The sequence below is a fragment of the Camelus bactrianus genome, chromosome 14 (genome assembly GCF_048773025.1).
Source record: "Camelus bactrianus isolate YW-2024 breed Bactrian camel chromosome 14, ASM4877302v1, whole genome shotgun sequence".
Classification (NCBI taxonomy): domain Eukaryota; kingdom Metazoa; phylum Chordata; class Mammalia; order Artiodactyla; family Camelidae; genus Camelus; species Camelus bactrianus.
In genome coordinates, this window is record NC_133552.1 from 55,524,624 (window position 1) to 55,548,610 (window position 23,987).

At 37.6% G+C, this 23,987-nt stretch overlaps 1 protein-coding gene across 5 annotated transcripts in view; it reads left to right on the forward strand.

The window, feature by feature from the left end:
* Positions 1–23,987, forward strand: part of GPC5 (glypican 5) — a 1,166,213-nt gene that overhangs the window by 22,815 nt on the left and 1,119,411 nt on the right. For all 5 annotated transcript variants that reach the window (XM_074378413.1, XM_074378414.1, XM_074378416.1 and 2 more), the window contains exon 2: positions 16,426–16,587. In XM_074378413.1, coding sequence (XP_074234514.1) covers positions 16,426–16,587 — 162 coding nt within the window. The remainder of the gene's footprint in view (positions 1–16,425; positions 16,588–23,987) is intronic.

Below are 23,987 nucleotides of genomic sequence, written 5' to 3' on the forward strand. Positions count from 1 at the left end.
GGCTGCCCTGAGGCTAAAAGTCGCAGGAATGGGAAATTAACCTCATGGTTTTTCCTTCTGCCAAATGTTGACTGCTGTCCAGAATCCTTTTGTTCACTCTCTAGAGCTTTCAGGTCATTGATTGTTGTACTTTGTTCAGTTAATGGTTGTTCTCGGTGGATAGCACTGCCATATTGCAAGTGGAATCCTTCTTGTTATTTCTCAGACATATAAATTTTATTTTCACTTTAGAGCAAAGAATTGGAAGAGCCACTAAAAGGGTATTATCAGACCTTCCGTTTAGTATCAGGTCCTTTTGAAGTTCTGGAATAAACCATAAAGGAGAGTGGAGTGGTTTGGCCTGCCATAACCCTGAGAAATAATACTGTCATATTGGCTTGATTTCTTTATAAGGTAGATAATCCAAGACCCTGTGGTAGATCCTAGGCTTCACTCTGCGCTGGAAAATGACTATGGTGTCTGCAAACCTTGCATTCTTGCATCATTAAATTCAGTTCCAGCAGAAGAGAGAAAGTTTTGCTTTCCTGGAGGCCTCAGCAAATATCTGTGTGCCTTTCTTTCTTGTGGCTGTCTGACTATTTCTGAATCAGTCATCATACTGACAAGATAGGATGCTGCGTTTTCATCCTTTCGTGTGTATCAGTTTCATCTAAATAACATGTATGTGAGTGGGGAAGGGGTAAAGCTTCAAAGGAAATTTCAGGAGAGGGAACAAGATGCTGGCCAGCTCCCAGCAGATCGAATGACAGTGTCATGATTCTCGCTAGATACGTAGACTTAAATACTTTTTATTCTCCCTAGATGAAGGAATACGTTTGCCTCAGTCAAATCCCTTTCACCATGATAACATTTTACAAATCAGTTTCACAGTGTATGGCCAGAAAACATTCTCAGAAAAGGCAGAAGGAGCAGGTTTACCATTACCCACTTAGTACTCTGCATTCCAAGACCTTATTTTCATCTGGTGAGAATTTGGTATTTTATGACATACAACATCCATTTTGATGAGCCTAAAATATATCTTGATCTCAGTGTCTTGGCACGAAGGCCCTTTCCTGTGTCAGCCGTTAACACAGCTAATATGTTTTACAAATGTAAAAATCCTGTAAGTTGACTAAGCTAGAGGTAACTGTTTAAAATAAAGAGAGTGTATATTATCAGCCAGCCGTACTATTTTAAAAATCTTTTTTATTAATTATAAGGTGGTAATTAAGGTTAAATGAGGTCATAAGGACAGGCCCTATTCCAGCATTACTGGTGTCTATATAAGAAGAAAGACAATGCGGTGCGCACGTGCACAGAGAAGAGGCCACCTGAGGACACTGTCAGCCAAGGAGAAAGGCCTCAGGAGAAACTGAGCCTGCCAGCACCTTGATCTTGGAGTTGTAGCCTCTAGAACTGTAAGAAGATACATCTCTGTTGTGTAAGCACCAGTCTGCGGGAGCTTTGTTATGGCACCCCTAGCAGACAAGCACGACCCCCGTGTTGACGGCTTCTTTGCTTGCCAGTGGACGAGACGCTTTAGCTAGTCAGATACCTTACCTCTTTCTTGCCCCCGACCTAGAATGAGGCATTTCTTCAATGCCTGGCTTCTTGAGAGTGGTGGTATTTCAAGATTATAATTGGGCACAAGGGACACCCTTTGGCACTCGGTTAGTCATTGTTTCTAGGCCTCTTCAGTGAAACCAGGAAATACATATTTTTTGGAGGTAAAATTCTTCATGATTTCAAGTCAAGATTACAGAGTCTTACTTAACCTCTTCTTTATGATATCTGTTTCTCTTTTCTTCGGCACTGTTTTTCAAGGATATGGGATAGAATTAGAAAATAGAATTTGAATATTCCATAATTACTTATTTGTTTATCTCATATTACCCTTACAACAGTGTCAGCGTAGCATGAAATACAGTTTTTAGTATTTGTCCTGTTTTCTTCTTCAGGGGCTTGTGTTATTAATAACATTTGTTGTCACTATCTTTCAAATCCTTTCATGCCTTTTGATTTTTCACAGTTCCTCATTTTCCACCTTCTGTTCTCTTTGGGTATTACCTTTGTGTGATCGGCTCCTGTATTCCTTCTAGTTTAGTCTTCTCTTCAGAATGTTTTCTTTTCATCTTTACGTCTTTTCCTGAGTACTATCACCTCATACCTGAGTTTTTCTAGTTCTGATTTGTGTTGTTCTTTCATGCTTTGTGTGATTGTCTTTTAACGTGTTCTGAAATAGCATGGTTGAATGTTTTATTTTTGCGGGGGAGGGGGCATATCTTTCTGATGTGCTGTCCTTGTCCGTGGGATGTTATTCTGTTCCTTATTCTCTTTTTTATTCTAATAACTCTGTGTGAGATTTGACCTTAGTATTTTTTGATGTTCATTTCATGGGATGTTAGTTTTTTTTCCTTAAAAATTTAGAGTGAGACAGGGTTCAGAAGAGCTTTTGTGACTTTACAGAGCTTCCTCTTCTGTTGTTTTTGTGTAGTGTTTAAAAGTATGGCTGACAAGTGATAAATGCTGGAGAGGGTGTGGAGAAAAGGGAACCCTCCTATACTGTTGGTGGGAATGTAAATTGGTGCAACCAGTATGGGAAACAGTATGGAGATCCGTTTAAAAACTAAACACAGAGTTACCCTATGATCCAGCAATCCCACTCCTGGGCATATATCCAGAGAAGACTCTAAATTGACAGGATACATGCACCAATGTTCATAGAAGAACTATTTACAATAGCTAAGACATGGAAGCAACCTAAATGTCCATCAACAGATAACCAGATGAAGAAGTTGTGGTAGATATATAAAACAAAATAATAACCCAATCAAAAAATGGCCAGAAGACATAAATAGCCATTTCTCCAAAGAAGACATATAGTTGGCCAACAGACACATGAAAAGATGCTCAACATCACTAATTATCAGAGAAATGCAAATCAAAACTACAATGAGCTGTCACCTCACACCGGTCAGAATGACCATCATTTTAAAAAAGTCTATAAATAATGAATGCTGAAGAGGGTGGAACCCTCCTATACTGTTGGTGGGAATGTAAATTGGTGCAGCCATTATGGAGGACAGTGTGGAGGTTCCTTAAAAAAACTAAAAATAGAGTTACTACAAGACCCAGCAATCCCACTCCTGGGCATATATCCAAAGAAAACTCTAATTTGAAATTTTACATGCACCCCAATGTTCACAGCAGCACTATTCACAGTAGCCAAGATATGAAAGCAATCTAAATGTCCATCCACAGATAAATAGGTAAAGAAGATGTGGTGTGTATATAAGATGTAGTGTATATATATGTGAACGTGAATATTATTCAGCCATAAAAAAAGAATGAAATAATGCCATTTGCAGCAACATGGGTGGACCTAGAAATTATCATAATAAGAAGTGAAGTAAGTAGACAGAGAAAGACAAATATCATCTGGTATCACTTAAATGTGGAATTTAAAAAAATTAGACAAATAAACTTGTTTACAAAACAGAAAGAGACTCAACAGACACAGAAAACAAGCTTACAGTTACCAAAGGGGAAAGGGGTAGGGAGGGATCACTTAGGAATTTTGGATTAGAATATATAAACTACTAGGAGGAGAAGCAAGATGGCAGAGTAGAAAGATGCTCGTAGCTCACCCTCTCCCACAAATACACGAACACTCACATCTACGGACCCACTCAGCCAACCAGAGCACGTGCCGAACTCCGACAGAATATTGCCCTCTTCAAAAGACAAAGATGCCAAAAATCTGGTAGGAAACAAGGAAAAAAGAAAGAAGAAAAAGCAAAACAGTGCAGGACCGATCCACGGGGAAGGAGTGGCAAAGCAGGATTGGCACTTGTTTGCTGGGGCTCCCCTCTCCAATGGAGAGGCCAGTGGGATGGAGAGGAAGCCTCTGAGGCTCAGATCTGCCCCGAGCACCCCTTGACCAACAGAACTGAGTAAAACGGGCACAAAGGGTCCCTGGGACACCCAACCCAAGACGTGAGCCGGCAGCTGGGGCCAGGACAGGCTGCCCGAGCCGGGCGGAGGACAGGGGCAGCTGCACTGAGGCCTCCGGGGGACTGTAGGAGGCTGCGCGCCGTGGCTGGGAGGGGATACAGAGCAGAACAACCTCGGTTCCCCAGAGAAGCGGAGTGACCAGCTCTGGGAAAGGGCGGGCGGCAACGTGCTTTCCTGACAGGAAAGCAGCACCTGACCGTGGTGCTGGGAGGGGGCGCGATCCACCCACCTGCCTCCCCCTGAGTGCAGCATCTGACTGCAGCTTCGGGAGGGGGAGTGACCCACCCGCCCACTGGATAAAAGCTCAGCACCTGACCCAGTGTTAGGAGAGGGTGTGATCTGCTTGCCAACAGCCACTGGGAGCAGCACAGAAGATGGCGCCAACAAAGGGCCTTTGGAAACAGCGAGCTGAGTTTGTGAAAAAGGACGAAGAGACAAAGACCTCTCAATAAAATCATTAAGAGCACAGAGTCTCCAAGAGAACTAGATAACTGACTCTTTAATCCACAGTACCAGAGAGATAGGAGCAATATGAAGAAGCAGAAGAACCACTCCCAATTAAAAGATCAAGAGAAATCCCCTGAAAGCACGATCAAGGAAATAGACACGGATGGCCTACTAGATCAAGATTTCAAAAAAGGAGTGATCAAAGTACTGAAGGAACTGAAAGAAATAGTATTTAGAGATATAAAATATGTCAAAAATGAAATAGAAGCTATAAAGAAGAACCAAGTAGAATGAGTAAACTCATTTGCTGAGATGAGAGCTGACCTAAAGGCTGTACAAAGCAGGCTAGATAACGCAGAGGAACGAATAAGTGACCTAGAAGACAGGACAACAGAAAGCACCCAATCAGAACAGCTGAGAGAAAAACAAATAAAAAACAATGAAAACAAGATAAGGGACCTATGGGCTAATATAAAGCATGCCAATCTACGCATAATAGGGGTTCCAGAAGGGGAAGAAAGAACAAAGGGAATTGAAAAGGTATTTGAAGAAATCATGAATGAAAACTTCCCAAAACTAAAGGAATCAGATATCCAAGTACAGGAGGCTCAGAGGGTCCCAAACAGGAAGAACCCAAACAGACCCACACCAAGACATATTATAATCAAGATGGCCAGAGTCAAGGATAAGGAAGTGATCCTAAAGGCAGCAAGAGAAAAACAAAGAGTGAGTTACAAGGGAACTCCCATAAGGCTCTCAGCTGATTTCTCTACACAAACACTACAGGCCAGAAGGAAGTGGCAAGATATATTTAAAGTCCTGAATGAAAAAAAGATGCCCCCTAGGATACTCTATCCAGCAAGGCTATCCTTTAGAATAGAAGGAGAGATAAAGAATTTCACAGACAAGCAAAAACTCGAAGAGTTTAGCAACACTAAACCCATGCTAAAAGAAATATTGACAGGTCTACTCTAAATAGAAAAGAAGCAGGATGCTACAAAAATGAGAAACTCATAACTGGAAAGGAGATAACTGCCATGAATTACAAAAAGAATAAACCCAAAATTGTAAAAGAAGACATTTAAATCGTTAAGAGTAGGAGAGGGAAGCAAGGAAAGCCATTGTGGAAAATAGTATGGACAGTCCTCAAAAGACTAGGAATAGACTTACCATATGACCCAGGAATCCCGCTCCTGGGCATAAATCCAGAAGGAACCCTACTTCAAAATGACACCTGCACCCCAATGTTCATAGCAGCACTATTTACAATGGCCAGGACATGGAAGCAGCTTAAATGTCCATCAACAGATGACTGAATAAAGAAGGTGTATATTTATACAATGGAGTACTATTCAGCCATAAAAACTGACAACGCCATTTTCAGGAACATGGATGTTCCTGGAGAATGTCATTCTAGGTAGAGTAGGCCAGAAAGAGAAAGAAAAATACCGTATCAGATCGCTCACGAGGAATCTAAAAACAAAACAAAACAAAACATAAATACAAAACAGAAACAGACTCATAGACATGGAATACAAACTTGTTGTCGCCAAGGGGGCGGTGGGTGGAAAGGGACAGACTGGGATTTTAAAATGCAGAATAGATAAACAAGATTATACTGTATAGCACAGGGAAATATAAACAAGATCTTGTGGTAGTTCATAGTGAAAAAAAATGTGATGATGAATATATATACGTTCATGTATAACTGAAAAATTGTGCTGTACACTAGAATTTGACACAACATTGTAAAATGACTGTTACTCAAAGTGTTAAAAAAAAGAATATATAAACTACTATACATAAAGTAGATAAACAACAAGGTCCTACTGTATAGCATGGGAAACTATACTCAATAGCTTGTAATAACCTATAATGAAATGAATATAAAAAAATATACATGTAACCGAATCACTATGCTGTGCACCAGAAACTAATGCAACATTGTAAATCAATTGTACTTCAATGAAAAATAAATAAATAAAAGTATGGTTGCTTGCTTTCTGAAATTTACTGGATTTCTTTCCCTTCCCACTTTGGTCTCGACCTTCTCTATGTCTCCTGGATCCTTCTTCTGTTGAATTTTAACTGCACCTCCAGATATTTCTCTTCTTTGTGGGGATCTTCCTTGGAAAGGAACTGTACTGGATCTGTTTGGAGAGTTAGCAGGGGTCTGGAATCCTCCTGCTTGTTCATTCATTTTTATCATGGCTCCCTTGCACACATCCAATAATTGAGAAGACAGAAACTCTCCCAGTTTCAGCTGCTGTTCTCCAGTTGGTCCGCTGTGCTTTCCTGGGATTTCCTCTTGGCTCTTTGGGGGTTCATCTGTCCTCAGGTCCTTCAGACATTACCCCTCTGCTTCATTTTTCTCCCTCCTGCCCAGACTCTGATCCTGTGAAGATCTGTGGCTTTCTGGTTCCCCCAAACCCTGTTTATATCTTGAAGTTTGTTGGGGATATTATGTCATCTAGTTTTGCTGTTTGTTTTGGATTTAATTTCTAGTTGCTCTGTCTGGTTCTTGTGGGGATTTGGAGATGGTGAAAACCTTGCTGCCACTGCCACCATCTTCCCGGAATGCCTCCCTGTGCACCTATTTTAACATATTAAAAAAAAAAGTACACAAGCAGGTAGATAGATGGCTGTAACGATTTCTTAAGCTGTGACAGAAGGAAAGAAGTATTAACCAGCACTGCTACTTCTGGGTAAGAAATCCAGAAAAGCCCCCTCAATTCTGGTGGAGAGCCCCGTCAGCAAGGACCCTGCTGTTTTCTTTTTAATTTTGCTTTGTTGTTGCCACTTTAGTTCTGGCAGAGTTTGATTTTGATGTTCCTGCCTAGAAACACGGCTGCTGCTCCTCAGCTCGGGTTGTGTACTCTTGCTGTTTCATAAGCATCCTCTGTTTTGCTGTGTTCTTTGAAGCCAGGCTTTGAAATATTTAAAAATGAGTCTTGTTACCATGTAATCTGTTTGTGTTCCATCTGGCTTTGCTTCTTATGATGCTAGTTCTGTTTACAATAGGAGAACTGTAGCCTGGGTGTTTTATCAACAAGCATCTTATTATGTCCTTTGTGCTTTTACTGTGAATAAAATGTAAGAATAGTCCTTTCCCAGGAAAGTGTAGTTCATCTCGTCTGTCTTTTGGACTGACATAGGAAGCAAGGGATCTAATTTCTTGTAGACTCTTTTTTCCTATCCACTGAGACCCTAACTCTTAAGTTACTCCTGTTAAAAATATCTTGCCAATTAGATACAACTAGATCTTTGAATTATAGTCCTGATTTGGTTTGGAGTTTTGTTTTATGTTGTCATTACCAATTTCTAAGACTTTAAATGAAAATCTGGATTAATCAATGCAGATCCTCATCAGCTTGGGGGATGGGTTTGCTCTAAGTGGTCTAAATTGCTTGCCATGCTTATTCAGGGTTTGCTGAAATGTGATGCTTTCTCTCCCACGTTGTTTGTATAGCAGTCAAGGTAATTTGTAGCATCTTTCTAAGTGTACTTTCCACCATTTAAAATTGGGCAAAAAGGCAAATGGCAACTCTATAACTTTATATTTTAGCCTATTTTTGTTTTGAATAAAACTTCTTGGGTCCTAACCTAAAGTTTATTTTCTTGCAACTTACCAAACAGATGACTTCTTTCAAACAGGAATTGAAAATGGTCAGTTATGTCTATAGACAAGCTGTTTATAGATTTCAAAGCATTGCTTTCCTCTCAGTAGAGTAGCGGTGAAGATGACAGCTTGGGAATCCCTCTGTCTGTTCCCGAACACCAGCTCCATCATTTTGTGACATGTAGGTACCTGTCAATGGGCTGTTTTCAAAGCGTCTTTCTGCCTTTATTTCGTTACAGGCAAAATGTGGTAATAATGGTACCTATGTCATAGGGTTAATGTGAGGATTAGACGAGATGATGGATATACATAAGATCTTTGACTATTGGTTTAATGGGTGAAAATTGAGTGTTTATGATGCACCAGGCACTGTGCTGGACAACTGGGATACAATAATGAGTAAATATTCCTCCACCTGGAGCTTTATAGTATAGACGAGGGAACTAATTAGTAACGGCATTTGGGAATATAACACTGCAGCCAGGATGAGTGGAATGGAGAGGTATGAGGCGCAGTCCAAAGGCATAGAGTGGGGTCTTGAGCTGTGTGGGAGGTTAAGGAAAGGTCCCGTGGGAAGACCAAATTAAGAACTGAAAACACACACACACACACACACACATACAAACGATGGGAATAAATGAGGGGAAGGTGTGTGTTTGCTGCATATCTGGATAAGACTGTCCAAGTCAGAGAGAAGAGCGTAGAGTTGGGCTTGGTCCAAGAGGGAACTTGGTGAATATGAGGAAATAAAACAAGACCAGAGTGTGAAGGGAAGAGCACGATGGCCGATGTTACTTGAGATGAGGCCGGAGCAGGAGAGAAGGAAGAATTTGTCCAACTTGGAGCCTTTTTAGACCGTATTTAGGAAAGTGGTCTAGCAAAGTGATGTTAGGCATTTGCATTCTGGAGAGACGTTGCAATGATCTGTTACTCTTATTGCTGTTACTGTCATCACTGTTGGTGTTCCCTAGCGCTCTTTCCCTTACCAAATATGTTTATGTCCTTTAATATTTATTCATTGGTTCTTCCCCCCAGTCTCTAGTATTGTTTTTCTCTGAACCCTAATTCCTCAATCTTTCTGTTGAGGGATAAAGCTGAGAAGATAGCTTCGTTTTCTTTCAATATTTTACTGTTTGAAGTGGAGTTTGCTTTTGTATAACTTTAGGCAATATAAATGAAAAACAATTGCCTAAACGTTACTTGCTGTGATGCATTGTATGCGTCCTAGCCTTTGTGAAATGCTCAGACACGCTGCTAAAGCCCGAGGCTGAATTTGTGTGGAAAAGGAGGAATTTGAAAGGTGGCTGGTGAGTGTGTGTGTGTGTGTGTGTGTGTGTGTGTGTGTATACACATGCATATTTTATATTTGCTAATTGACAGTTGGTCAGTGAAGAGCTAGTGTGGGAGCTGTGAGACCCCCTGGAGAGCAAAGGCCATAACCCCTTCCTCCTACCCTAAAATAAGGAAATAACTGTTTTATATTAGGCCACGTAAATAAAATTGTCCTGAGCTTACATAAAACCTGGGTAGCCTTGGGGTGCCCTGGGGCCCACCCCAGGATGCACTGTCACAGTTGACCTCTTTAGGCACTGTTCCTCGCCCTGTGCCTTTTTCTGTTCTCCAGCATCCCTGCTATGGATAAGGGCGCTTGCCCTGGGATCCTGTCTAGGTTTAGAGTTATTAATCATACTAGCAAAATTTGTGTCCAATTTTTTTATTGTGGTAAAACATAAAATTTACCATTTTAACCATTTTTTAAGTGAATGGTTCAGTGGTACTAAATACATTTGTTATACAACCATTCCCACCATCTACCTCCAGTATTCTTTTCATCTTGCAAAAATGAAATTCTATCCCCATTAAACAATAACTCCCCAATCTCCCCGCTCCACACAGCCCCAGACAACCACAATTCTAGTTTCTGTCTCTGATTTTGATGACTCTAGGAACTTCATATGAGTCGGGTCATATAATATTCGTATTTTTGTGTCTGACTTATTTCACTTAGCATGATGTCCTCAAGGTTCATCCATGTTGTAGCATAACTCAGAATTTCCTTCCCTTTTATGACTGAATAATATTCCAGTGTATGTATGTATGTACCACATTTTGCTTCCCATTCATTGATCTGTGGACACTTGGATTGCTTCCATATTTTAGTATTATGAATAATCTGCTGTGAATATAGTATAAAGATATCCCTTCAATACTCTGTTTTCAGTTCTTTTGCATGTGCACACAGAAGTAGAATTGCTGGATCATATGTTAATTCTACTTTTAGTTTTTTGAGTAACGGCTGTATTGTTTTCCGCAGTGACTTTACCATTTCACATTCCTACCAACAGCGCACAAGAGCTCCAGTAACTCCACATCCTCACCAACATTTGTTGTTGTCTGTAATTTTGATAGTAGTCATCCTAATGAGTGTGAGGTGCTATCTCGTAAGTTTTTCTTCCAGTTTCATTGAGATACAGTTGACATACAGCACTGTGTAAGTATTCAGCGTAATGATTTGACTTGCATACATCATGAAATGATTATCACAAGTTTAGTGAACATCTGTCACCTCTTACAGATACAAAATTAATGATGTAGCAAAAAATTTTTTTCTTTGTGGTGAGAACTCTTAGGATTTACTCTCTTTACTTTTATATATAACATACAGCAATGCTAATTATGTTTAGCATGTTGTCCATTACATCTCTAATACTTATTTATCTTTATAACTGGGAGTTTGTACCTTTTGACTCTCTTTGTCCAATTTCCTCTTCCTCAACCCTCTGTACAAATCTGATCTCTTTTTCTATGAGTTTGTTTTTGAAGTATAGTTGACCGATAACACTATGTTAGCTCCTGTTACACAAAATAATGATTTGATATTTGTGTACATTTCAAAATAATTACCATGACATGTCTAGTTATAATATGTCACCATAAAATGTCACCATAAAAGGATATTACATAGTTATTGACTGTATTCCCCACACTGTACATTTCATACCTGTGACTCATTTATTTTGCAATTGGAATTTTGTACTTCTGAATCTCCCTCACCTATTTCTTTCTTCTCCCTCCTCCCCTTCCCTTTGGCAACCACCTGTTCTCTGTATCTAGACTCTGTTTCTGTTTTGTTATATTTGTTCATTTGTTTTGGTTTTTAGATTCCACTTATATGTGGATTTATACAGTATTTGTTTTTTTCTGTTTGACTTATTTCGCTTAGCATAATACCCTCTGGGTCCATCTGTGTTGTCGCAGATGGCAGGATTTTATTCTTTTTCATGGCTGAGTAACATTTCATGTGTATGTGTGTGTGTGTGTGTGTGTGTGTGTGTATGTGTGTGTGTGTGTCTATCTATCTATCTATCTATCTATCTATCTATCTATCTATCTATCTCACATCTTATTTTTCCTTTCATTTATTGATGGGCACTTACTTTGCTTCCATATCTTGGCTATTGTAAATAATGCTGCAATGTGTATAGGGGTGCATATATCTTTTCAAATTAGTGTTTTTGTTTTCTTTGGATAAATACCCAGAAATAGAATTGCTGGATCATATAGAATGTCTATTTTTCACTTTTTGAGGAATGTCCATACTGTTTTCTATAGCTGCTGCACAGATTTACATTCTTACCAACAGTGCATAAGGGTTCTCTTTTCTCCACATCCTTGATAACACTTGTTATTTGTTGTCTTTTTGAATGACAGTCATTCTGATAGGCGAGAGGTGATATTTGTGGTTTTGATTTGCATTTCCCTGGTAATTAGTGATGCTGAGAATCTTTTCATGTGTCTGTTGACCATCTGTATGTTTTCTTTGTAAAAATGTCTGGTCAGATCCTCTACTCATTTTCTACTGTTTTTTTTTTTTTTAATATTGAGTTGTATTAATTCTTTGTATATTTTAGATATTAACTTTTTATTGGATATATCAATTGAAAATATCTTCTCCCATCCTGTATGTGGTCGTTTCATTTTGTTTATAGTTTCCTTTGCTGTGCAAAAGCTTTTTAATTTGACATAAGCCTATTTATTTGTTTTGCTTTTGTTTCCCATGCCTGAGGATACATATCCAAAGAAATATTGCTAAGGTTGATGTCAAAAAAGCTTTCTGCCTGTTTTCTTCTAGAAGTTTTAAGGTTTCAGGTCCTACATTTAAGTATTTAATCCATTTTTAATTTATTTTTGTGCATGGAGTGAGAGAGTAGTCCAGTTTGATTCTTTCACATTTAGCTTTCCAGTTTTTCCAACACCATTTATTGAAGAGGCTGTCTTTCTCCCACTGTATATTCTTGCTGCTTTGCCATAGATTAATTGCCCATGTAAGTGTAGGTTCATTTCTGGGCTTTTTCTTCTGTTCCATTGATCTATGTGTCTGTTTTTATGCCAGTACCATACTGTTTTGATTATTGTAGTTTTGTAGTATGGTTTGAAATCAGAGAGCATGATTTCTCCAGCTCTGTTCTTCTTTCTTAGGATTGTTTTGACTATTCAGGTTTTTTTATGTTTTTGTAAAATTTTAAAAAATCATTTCTTCTAGTTCTGTGGAAAATGCTCATGGTATTTTGATAAGGATTGCATTGAATCTGTGGACTGCCTTCGATAGTATGATCATTTTAACATGAATGTGGTGTATCTTTCCATATGTTTATGTCATCTTCAGTTTCTTTCATCAGTGTCTTAGCGTTTTCAGGGTACAGTTCTTTTTCCTCCTTGGGTAGGTTTATTCCTAGGTATTTTCTTTTTGGTGTGATTGTAGATAGGTTTGTTTCCTTTATTTCTCTTTTTGATGGTTTCTTAGTGTATAGAAGTGCAACATATTTCTGTAAATTAATTTTGTATCCTGCAACTTTACTCAATTCATTGATGAGCTCTAGAAGGTTTTTGGTGGTGTCTTGAGGATTTTCTAAGTATAGTATCATGTCATCTGCAAGCAGTGACAGTTTTAGTTCTTCCTTTCCAAGTTGGATTCCTTTTGTTTCTTTTTCTTGTCTGATTGCTGTGGTTAGTTAGGACTTCCAAAACTATGTTGGATAAAAGTGGTGACTATCCATCCTTGTCTTGCTCTTGATCTTATAGGAAATGCTTTTAGCTCTTCAGCATTGGGTATGACATTAGCTGTGAGTTTGTTGTAAGTGGCCTTGGTAGAGGTATGTTCTCTCTATGCCCACTTTATTGAGAGTTTTTATCATAAATGCATGTTGAATTTTGTCAAAAGCCTTTTTCTGCGTCTATTGAGATGATCATATGATTTTTATTCTTCAATTTGTTAACATGATGTATCACATTGATTGATTGACTTGAGATATTGAACCATCCTTGCATCACTGGGATAAATCCCATCTGATCATGGTGTATGATTTTTTTTAATGTATTGTTGAATTTGGTTTGCTAATATTTTGTTGAGGATTTTAGCATCTGTTTTCATCAGTGATATTGGCCTATAATATTCTTTTTCTGTGATATCTTTGTCTGGTTTTGGTATCAAGGTGATGCTGGCTTTGTAGAATGAGTTCTGAAGCTTTCCTACCTCTTCAATATTTTGCAATAGTTTAAGAATGATAGTTGTTAATGCTTCTCTAAATGTTTCATAAAATTCATTTGTGAAGCCATTTGGTCCTGAACTTTTTTTGTTGTGAGTTTAAAAATTACTGATTTAGTTTCATTTCTGGTAGTTGGTCTGCTCATATTTTTTGTTTCTTCCTGGTTCATTCTTGGGAGATTGTACATTTCTAGGAATTTGCTTCTTTTAGATTGTCCTTTTATTGGGCTATAATTGTTGGTAGTAATCTTTCATGAACCTTTGTATTTCTTTGGTGTCAGTTATAACTTCTTTTTCATTTCTGATTTTCTTGATTTGGGCCCTCCTTTTTTTTCCTTGATGAGTCTGACTCAAAAGTTTTTCAATTTTGTTTATTTTTTTTAATGAATCAACTCTTGGTTTCATTGATCATTTCTATTTTTTAAAATTCTCTGTTTCACTTGTTTCTGCTTTGATATTTATCACTTATTTTCTTATACTAACATTGGGTTTTGTTTGTTCTTATTTTTCTAGTTGCTTTAGATGTAAGGTTAGGTTGTTCACTTGAGATCTTTTTGGTTGTTGCTGTTTCCTGAGGTAGGCTTGTATTGCTATAAACTTCTCAGAACTACTTTTGCTGTGTCTTATAGATTCTGGTTTCTGTGTTTTCATTTTCATATGTCTCTAGATACTTTTTGATTTCTTTTTGGACTTCTTCAGTGATCCATTGGTTCTTTAGTAGGATATTGTTTAGCCCCCATACATTTGTGTTTTTTGCCTGCTAGTGGATGGGGCCAGTTCCTGACAGCTTGGTGTCGGGCCCAAGGTATCCTAAGGCTGGTGTTAGTCCACTGGTGTCATTTTGCTGGTGGGAAGGGCTAAGGCCCAGGGGGTCCCATTACTTGTGCTGGCTGCTGGTGAGTGGAGCCAGGTCCCAGAACTGGATCCTGGGGCTAGTGGCTGAGGGTCCCAGGTTATCCCAGAGTTGGTATTGATGTGCTGGTGGGTGGGGCCAGGGCCTAAGGGTCCCAGTTTGGTGCCTGCCTGCTGGTTCTGGGCTGGGTGTGGGGATTTGGTGGCCCTGGGGCTAGTGCCACCCACTGGTATGTTGAGCTAGATCCTGGGGTCTTTGGCTACAGGGCCTGGGGATCTTGGAGCTGTTGTCAGCCTGCTGATGGGTTGCACTGAGGCCCAGGGAGTCCCAGGGTTAATGCTAGCTTACTGGTGAGGGGTCAGGTCCTGGGGTCTCTGGCTTCAGGGTGCACATGGTCCCAGGGTTAGTGCCAGTGCACTAGTGTGCGGGTCCTGGGCCCTCTGATTGTTTCTGGACCTGTGAGCTCAGAGGGTCTTAAGGCAGCCTGTGAATATGGCTGTGTCCATGCCTGGCTAATTGCTTGGCCTGAGACATTCCAGCACTGTTGCTGAGAGGCTATTGGACAGGGCCTGGTCCCGGTACTAATAAGCCAGAGGGAGAATTCCAAATGGGTACTTATTAGCATCAGTGTCTATGTGGTAGAATGAGCTACCAAAATGGCTGCCACCAGTCTGTGTCCCAGGATTTGCTCCAGTTGCATCCTGCCTCTCTGAGGCTCTCCCAGGTGAGCAGGTGGGTCTGATCCAGGCTTCTGCCTTGGGTCATGGAATGTGTGAAACTTTTTGTATGTCCTTTAACAGCAGAGGCTCTATTTCCTACAGCCCTCTGGCTCTCCTGAAAGTAAGCCCCACTGTCCTTCAAAGCCAAACGTTCTGGGGGCTTGTCTTCTTGGTGCAGGACTAGTGTGCTGGGGAGTCTGATTTTGGCTTGGACTCCTTGCTCCCTGGGGAGAACTCAGCAGTTGTAATTATTCTCCCTTTTGTGGGGTGCTCACCGGGGGTTCTAGGTCTTGACTGTGCCTCATCTCCACCCCTCCTACCTGTCTCATTGTGGTTCCCTCTTTATATCTTTTGTTGTAGAAGTTCTTTTCCACTAGTCCTCTGGGCTTTCTCATCAATAGCTGCTCTGTAAATAGCTGGAACTTTGGCATGCCTGTGGGAGGAGGCAAGCTCAGGTTCTTCCTCCTCCACCATTTTGACTGTTCCCCCTTAGCAAAAAAATTTTAATCACAAATGTGTAATAACTTCACATTTTATGTAATATGCATCTTCACAGGAGTTTTCTGAATATGGTTGTAAAATTAAAAAGTGCTTTTAATGGTAGTGATTGTCTGTAGCAAGCTAGATGATGAATAGAATTTTGGAGGCTGGATTTGGGTCTTTGGGGGGGAGTCTTGATTTCCCATCATATCATTATTGCTGATAATCACATAATCTATAAGAACACAAGCATATGGCCAGCTAAGTAATCAGGTGCAGTTTTTTTGCCTTTATTTGATGTACAAAATTTGATTTTTTTTTCAGGAAAAACCAGTTTTTTAGCCCATATACTTCTCTATACCATATTCAGTTCAAATATTTTTGGCTAAATTAATTTAGAAAGGTTTCCTGATTTAGCTTCATACTTATATAATAGTTGACTTGTATTCTGTTATATAGCCTATTTGTTAGTTAATAGTAATAGTTAATAGTTAATAGTTAGTTAATAGTGGACATACTTAAGTATTTGATCAAGAAGTTAATAAAATATGTGAGCAAAATTTAATGGTTGAGAATATTTTGGTTCATGATTGGGTTAATGGATAAAAGTTAAATTTTCCTATAGCAAGTGCTCTAATAAACTAATTCTTCATATAAAACATGAACCCATTATCTGCAGCACTGATCATTAATGCCTGGTATGTAATAGGTAATGTTTGTTGAATGAACAGGTAACTATTTTGAAAATATATTCTATACATTCCAGGACCTGATCTTCAGGTTTGCGTAGCCAAAAAACCTACGTGTTGCACCAGGAAGATGGAGGAGAGATACCAGATCGCAGCTCGCCAAGATATGCAGCAGGTGCTGCAAACATCCAGCTCTGCATTAAAGTTTCTGATATCCCGAAATGCAGCTGCCTTTCAAGGTAAATGTATCTTGATTTCTGAAACTGAGGTCAAATCTTGCTATGTAATTTTCTTCTTATTATTATATTGGTAAACTTGTCTAAATTTACTTATTTGTCTTTGCTTGCTATTCTGCATATGAAGTGAGGTTTAAGCTTTTTCTAACCTTCATAGCTTGTTTCTGACATCATCCTGGGGCATATAAATTGAGTTGGAGTAGGGAATTTGTTATGCCCTTCTGGGGGCACTTCCAGATCCTTCAATGTTCTGACCCATGGTTTTACTTCAATATGAACATAATTATTAAATTTTATGAAAACAGTCTGTAAAACAAAATCCCATCATTTTAACTGGGTTATTATAGATTTATTTTCAAAAGTATAATTTTAAGAAATATTTGTCTAATTTTTCCTTCTACCACCTCATGTGGTTTTTCTAAGAACATCAGTGTGATATATCAAAGTGTAGAGAAGCCTGATAAATAGTAAGGTAGGAAATATTAACTGGATGTTTAAGGGTCACCTACGACCAGAACTCAACCTTAATTCAAGCAATATGTTCAGAAATAAAATTAACGGATTATAAAATTACAATGCACATTGGAAAATGGATGATCTTTTTCTTATTTTAGTCATCTCCTCTGTAAAATTCCTTATTACTAAAATAAAATAGCTTACTTTATTTATCCTTTTATAAAGCACTAGCTATTCTATGTGTGATTAGAATGAAAATATTTAGCTTACACTGCTTTTCAAATAAATATATTGCTTTTGTTCAATGCAAAATATAACTTCTGTTAGTATTCCTTTTTAATAAGTATATCAACGCCAGTCTACTTAAATAATTTGTGCTTTGTTCATATACAGAATTGAATCACAAGGCTGATTAATTTTAAACACTATACTTATTAAATAAAATAAATATAATGAATCAGGACCAAATTTGAGTTAAAATGCAATTCTTGATGAACTGATGATTTTTTATAGAAGCTGTGAAATACCAGATTTTAAGATGTTTTAATCTAGTCATTTTTTTAGATGTCTTAGAAAACAGCCGTATTTCTTTTATGGGATTTATTCATGTGAAAATGTTGAAGGAAAATATGTTGATATGCTTTTTAAGCAAATGTTGGTGACTTGAGCTGGCTGAAGTAGAAGATATTAAGCACCCACAGGAAGTGATGTAACAATTTTCTCTTATGAAAATGATAGTGTGTAACAATACGAAAACTACATTTAGAGATAAAGGGGGCAGTGAATACACCAACCTTAGCAGAACAGGGAGTTGTGGATGGAAACTGTGGACCACATGCTTGAAAAGGTAGGTTGGACCCAATGTGGAAGAAGGCTTAAAACATCCACTTGGGTTTGAGTCATTAAAGATTTTTGAACATGGAAGCTTCATTATGATTTATCATCTTTTAACGTGAAAACTAAATCCCTCTAGGTAAGAGTGAATGGCTGAAGAAGCTCATGACAAAGCAAACCTACTTTTTTAGATGGCAGGGTTAACTATACGGGTAAAAGACGGTGCCAGCAGTTAATAACACGTAAGGACTCAGTGGATGTTAGGTGCACGTTTTCTTCTGTCTTCAAAGATGCTGTAACAAGTGTTTCATGAATTTTTGGATAAAATGATCAAGATAGAGCACATTAAGTTTAAAAGATTGGGAAAAATACAAAACCTGAACTATTTAGACTTTTAACATGAGTTTAAGTTGCTGAAAAGTTTTGGTAATATTGCTAAAAGTTTGATGACAACTGTATCAGTAGTATAAGTACATGAGATTGCCTGTTGACTGGAGTGTCAGGTAAGTTTATGTACAATTTTGTTATTTTCTGTTTAGTAAATTGTGACTTATGGATTCAATACGGTGAGTTTTGCTGTTTATATAAATATCAACTATAAAATGAAAAAGCTAGGGCCTTTCTTAAACATGATTTGTTACAATAAATTGTCATGTTCTCCCTTTGTGGCATGTCAGTGTTATTTAAGAATCATGAAAAGGCAAGACAAATTCAGAAATTTGCCTAAAGGCTAACTTTACTGGAATAAATTCTCTTACAAGAAGAATACCTGCTTTTAATTTAATGACTACAATAAGTAGCTTTAGGCTTATTCTCATAAAAACAAGCTTAAATATATATGCTAAAAGCAATTTGAGAGATCATATTTGCTGTATCATAACTGAACAGGCCACTTTATCAATAAGTAAAATGCCCTCTGTCTACTTTCTATGTAATGAAAATATCTGAAAACAATTCGGCCTTTTTTTTTTCCCTAAGAAGAAAGAAGCTAACACATTTTATTGGGAAACTTAGTCTGCTTGAGAGCAATTTAATGGGAGAAATCAATTCACCTCTTAAATGATATAAGTAGATTTGCTACATTTTGATCCTTTGATTTTTAAAATATTTCACTGATATTTACTACGTCAACAGTATTAACCTGTGTTTTAGCCATACCGTGTGTTACAGAAGACTTTGCATGGGAGGTAGTGTGGTCCCTCCCGTCTCTTATGGGGAGAGTTCCCATGGGAGCATGTTTTTGAAGCATCCCTTTCGGTATGACCGGTGGGGATGATTACTCGGATGTGGATTTAGTGAGCTCCACAGGACTGTGAGATGAAGGCTGAGAGGGTGGGATTGTTCAGGGAAGAGAGGAAAGAACTGGTACCAGAGACAGAAGGTTATCCCATGTACAATCCACATTCAGCTCTGGAATTCAGCACTTGAATGTGGTCTCAGTGGGGCTGGAATCAGCCTACTTACTGGGACAACACTTCTACTTTTTTTCATTTAAGAGATTTAATGGTGTGTGTTACAGGTTTTCTTAAAATAAAACAGGCAAACAAAAATATGTTTCTGGAAGTTTCCATGATTATGACCTGGGACTTCCCTACTTCCTAAGGGTGGTCATTCATGCCACATGCAGCCTTTTATAAGGAAGAAGGAACCAGCTGATACCCCGGTGGTCTGTTGCTTTTCATAGGTTAGTGGTGCTGCTTGCTGAGAGGGATGCTGGCCTTGTCACAGTGCAGACAGTAACTTTTCTTCATTTTCAGGGGCTTAAGAAGGTTCATGAATAAAGCAGAACAGCCTAAAATAATGTGGAAGAGTTTGTTTCCCTTCAGCTGTTTTACTTTGAGTGTGAGATTGCCTGCTTTAAAAATATTTTGGAAATTTTTTTTATAAATGTTTTATTTCTTTATACATTAGAGTATGGTGTGACTTCGGAAGAAATCAAGGAAGTTGACAGAGAATATGTTATTTATTGTAAAAGGGCAACTCTTATCCAGCTTTCAGATTTGTCACTTTTTAAATCTCCATTCAAGTGAGATACTAGGTTTTTTTTTTAATTTAAAACTATACAAAATTCTCAGCATAATTTTCAAAAATAAAGTAAAGGAATATTTGGGAGAACACTGTTGGAAGCTTGTGTTTTGTTTAAATGTTGGAAAGATAAGGTTAAGAAGTTTTATCTTTTCCTTAGAGATAGATATTTTCCTATTTCTCTCATCTTTAGATAGCTCACATATTTCTAAAATATATGGCATATACTAAGTCTTTATTCTGGAAGTTTCCAATTTTATATGTAGCATTTAGAAAGTGTACATTATCATAAAAGAATGAGTGATAAATGATATCTAGTACAAGAAAGAGAAATGTTTGTTTTATGATTTCATTCTCTTGGCTAATTAAATTTTCATTTCTTGATTAAAAGTGCTTGAAAGATTGGTAAGCTTGTCCTCTTGGGTTGAAATGCTAGATTTAGGAATTTAATAAAAAATACTTTCCTATTTTTAATGCAATATAGGAATATGTTCAAAATTAAATATGTTTGCTTAAAAAGCAGGTGAATTAAGAATGAGAATATGAATATAATTAATGTACTTTCCTCTTTTACACTAACAGATACTAGCTGTGAAGTGTATGGCTAGTGTACGGCTACTGTAAAACTAGTGTAAAATGTATGTACATACACATACACATGTAGTCAAAGGCACAAGCGTATGGTGATTCTTTGAGTTTATTAATGTATGAGAGGATAAATAGATTTATATAAGCGTTACAATATTAAGCCTGCAGTACATCCATCTTAGTTTGTTCACTTCAGCTATGCTTTACACAGGTGGATAGTATTTAAGATTATTTCTTGGAAGAGCACTGTGTGTAAGGAGAAAGGAACAATGCTATTTCTAACACTGAGAATTCCCTGATCAAAACCCCAAGGGAAGAGAACAGGTAGCCCTAGGCTGGCAGTGTTGAGGAGATGTTTGCTTTTCTCTTTTTCTCGCACCTGGAGCAGATACTCAGTAAATGTAATTAAATGAACTGCATAAATACGTGAATAAATGAATGAACGAGTGGTATTTAGCAAGAAGATGGTTCTGAAATAAAATGAACGATTCCTTCCCTCCCTCTCCCCTTCACCCTTGCCTTCCCTCCCCTTCTCTTTATGCATTTAGTATAGCTGTTAAGAGCCTACTAAGCACCAGCACTGTCAGGTGCTTAGATTGTACAGTGTCCAGATTTTAAATCTGCTTTACTTTTATTGGCTCCTTCAGACTTCTGATATGCCAACAACTGTTTGCTGATTTTATAAGCTAGAAATGAGTATGTTATAGCGTTTCTGTCAACAGCATCCTGAATGTGAATGCATTTTCCCTTTCGTTTTGAGCAGCGCATGGTTTAGAATGTTATTGCATACAGCAGCTCCCAACGCAATTGGTCTTTATCCAACAGTCCTGTATCTCTGAAGTGTTAGAAATGGTTTCTTTTGAATCTGTGTCAGCAAACTGCTATTAATTATGAAAATGGGTAATTTTCCTATATTCTAGATATAAAAAGTTGCAAGAGCTTAAATTACTTTTCAGCTGGAAATTAAGTTTGCTTTCCATGAAGCACTATCGATTGTGGAAAAAAAAATTTAAGTATAGACCTAAGATCAGGTTTACTTTGCCAGATTTATTTTAAAAATTTTTAAGAAGTAAACTTTTAGTTGTTTTAATATGGACTGATGGTAGGTTATGATAATATCACTTACTGTTATGATAATCTTACCCAGAAAGCGCAGTAACCTGGTTATAGTAGGCTGAACTCTTGATTTTAAATTAAACACATTTTCAGTTAAATCTTTTCAATTTGAGAACTGTGCATTTATTGCTTAGAAGATGAGTTGACATTCCATCAGATTCTTTATCCTTTGGTTATCTTCATATTAGTTTAATCTTACTTTTGCGTAAGGGATCACAAGGGATAATTCCTAAAGGTAACTATGTATTGACTAAAGGACAGGACATGTGGGAGGTTACAGCTGGCCACGTCTTTGAGGTTTTATCTGTCCCTCTATCTGTTATTCATCCATGGGAATTGATTTCTAAAATTTCTTTTTATAGATATGTGTCATTTATTCATCCTCTCTGTGATGGATATTTTAATAATTCCCAACTTTTATTTGCACTTGTACTACAGCAATAAACATTCTTGTTTGTCTCCAAGGGCACATGTTTCTCTAGGGTTTATACAGAAAAGTGAAATTGTGGCCTATAGGCCATACACCTTGTCAACTTTACTCTTCTAAGGAGCTGAGCTAATTTAACTCCCACGAGCAGTTGGGATCAATGTCCTCATTCCACAGCCTTCCAGATACTTCAGAATAATTCTGAAATTTTAAAAGATTTGCTGAACTGATAGATGTGAAATGGTGTCTTGTTTTCAAAATGTGCAGTTCCCTGATTACTGGGGTGTCTGAACATCTTTTCAAAAATACTTCTGTGTGTATTTCTTATTCTCCCTGATGAACATGTCTTGTGAACCTGTTTATACACTTAGAGGATATGTACCATGTTGTGAATGTTTTTGGATGTATTAAGAATTTTTTTTCTGGATAAATATATCAGCTTGGATTGTCACCTCTTAAAATTTTAGGTAACATAATTCAAATTTCTTTCCATATTCTATGGAAATCCAAGCTCTATGGAAGTTTTCTGCATGTTTCCATGGCTTGCAGTCTCAGCTTACCCCTGCTTTTTTCACTTGTTCTTGTGTCTCCTTTCTGTCATATTAATTGAGTATGAACATTTTTTTTCTTAATTATTACTTCCATAGATAAACACATGCATGGGCACACATTAACCTAAATTGTATGAGTAAAGTAAAATCTATGAGACGGTAGTGAGAAAGGAAGATAAAACCTAAAGATCACAAATAGTTTCAAATTGAGCACTGATTTCTATGTCTGCAAGCGTTTTCCAGCCCTCCCTCCACCATCATTCCATGAAACTACTGTCCTCACATCGCTGTCTGGCCCTCGTATCTCCCACTTCCTTGTGTGACTCTCTGCTCTCAGATGGTGAGATAATGAGGCTTCTGGTTCCTTACATTTATTACATGAGCATGGAAATCATAACCATCACATGACTCTGAGGGTGAATTAAAAGGAGTACTTTTTTTTTAGTTGAAATTATCGTTTCATCTTTTTATTTTTAAAATTTCCCCAGCTTTATTAAGGTATAATTGACATTGCATAAATTTCGGATGGACAGCACTTCGGTTTGGTACTCTTATGTATTGCATTATGATTATCACTGTAGTGCTAGCTGACACCTCCATCAAGTCACATAATTACCATTTCTTTTCTATGGTAAGAACATTTAAGATTACTCTTTTAGCAACTTTCGAGTATATCCTACGGTACGGTTAGCCCTAGTCACAATGCTGTTCATTATATCCCAGAGCTTATTCATTTTATAACTGGAAGTCTGTACTCTTTGGCCAGGATCATTTCTCCTGCCCTCTAGCCTGGTAACCACCATTCTACTCTCTAAACGTACGACTTGTGGGTCATCCTATTAGATATTTTAGGAACAATGAATTTCCTAAATCTCACATTTATGCAATGTGCAGTGATCTTTTATAAAATGTAGGCAAGGTATATAAGCCTTTCCCCTAGTATTTAAATTGAGTCCATTTTATATTTCAGATGTGAATGTTGGCAGCATTAGTAATCTATGAGAAGAAATAAACAATTATTAGCTACTTTTGAAACAGAGATCATTTATCTCAGAAATGTTTACTTCCAAAAGAAATAGAAGGCTATTAAAGTTAATTAAGTATTTGTATAAGATCCAAAATATATTTTACTTAGATGAGTTTTCTCATTTTGATTATAACTAGATGTATAAAAAAAGAAAATAAGGTGAATTAAAATCACATTTCTAAACATTCTGTGGTAATACACTTAAAGGGAAATTTGTGATGAAACGTGTGGTTGCCTCTCACTTTGTAATGCAATATTTATGAATTCTTTTAGAAACCTTTTACTCCATGGAACAAACTTTTCTGTTATATTGATGATACCCTCTAAAATGTACATACTATAAAAAGTGAAATTCATGCTTTTTCCCCCTGGGTTAGCT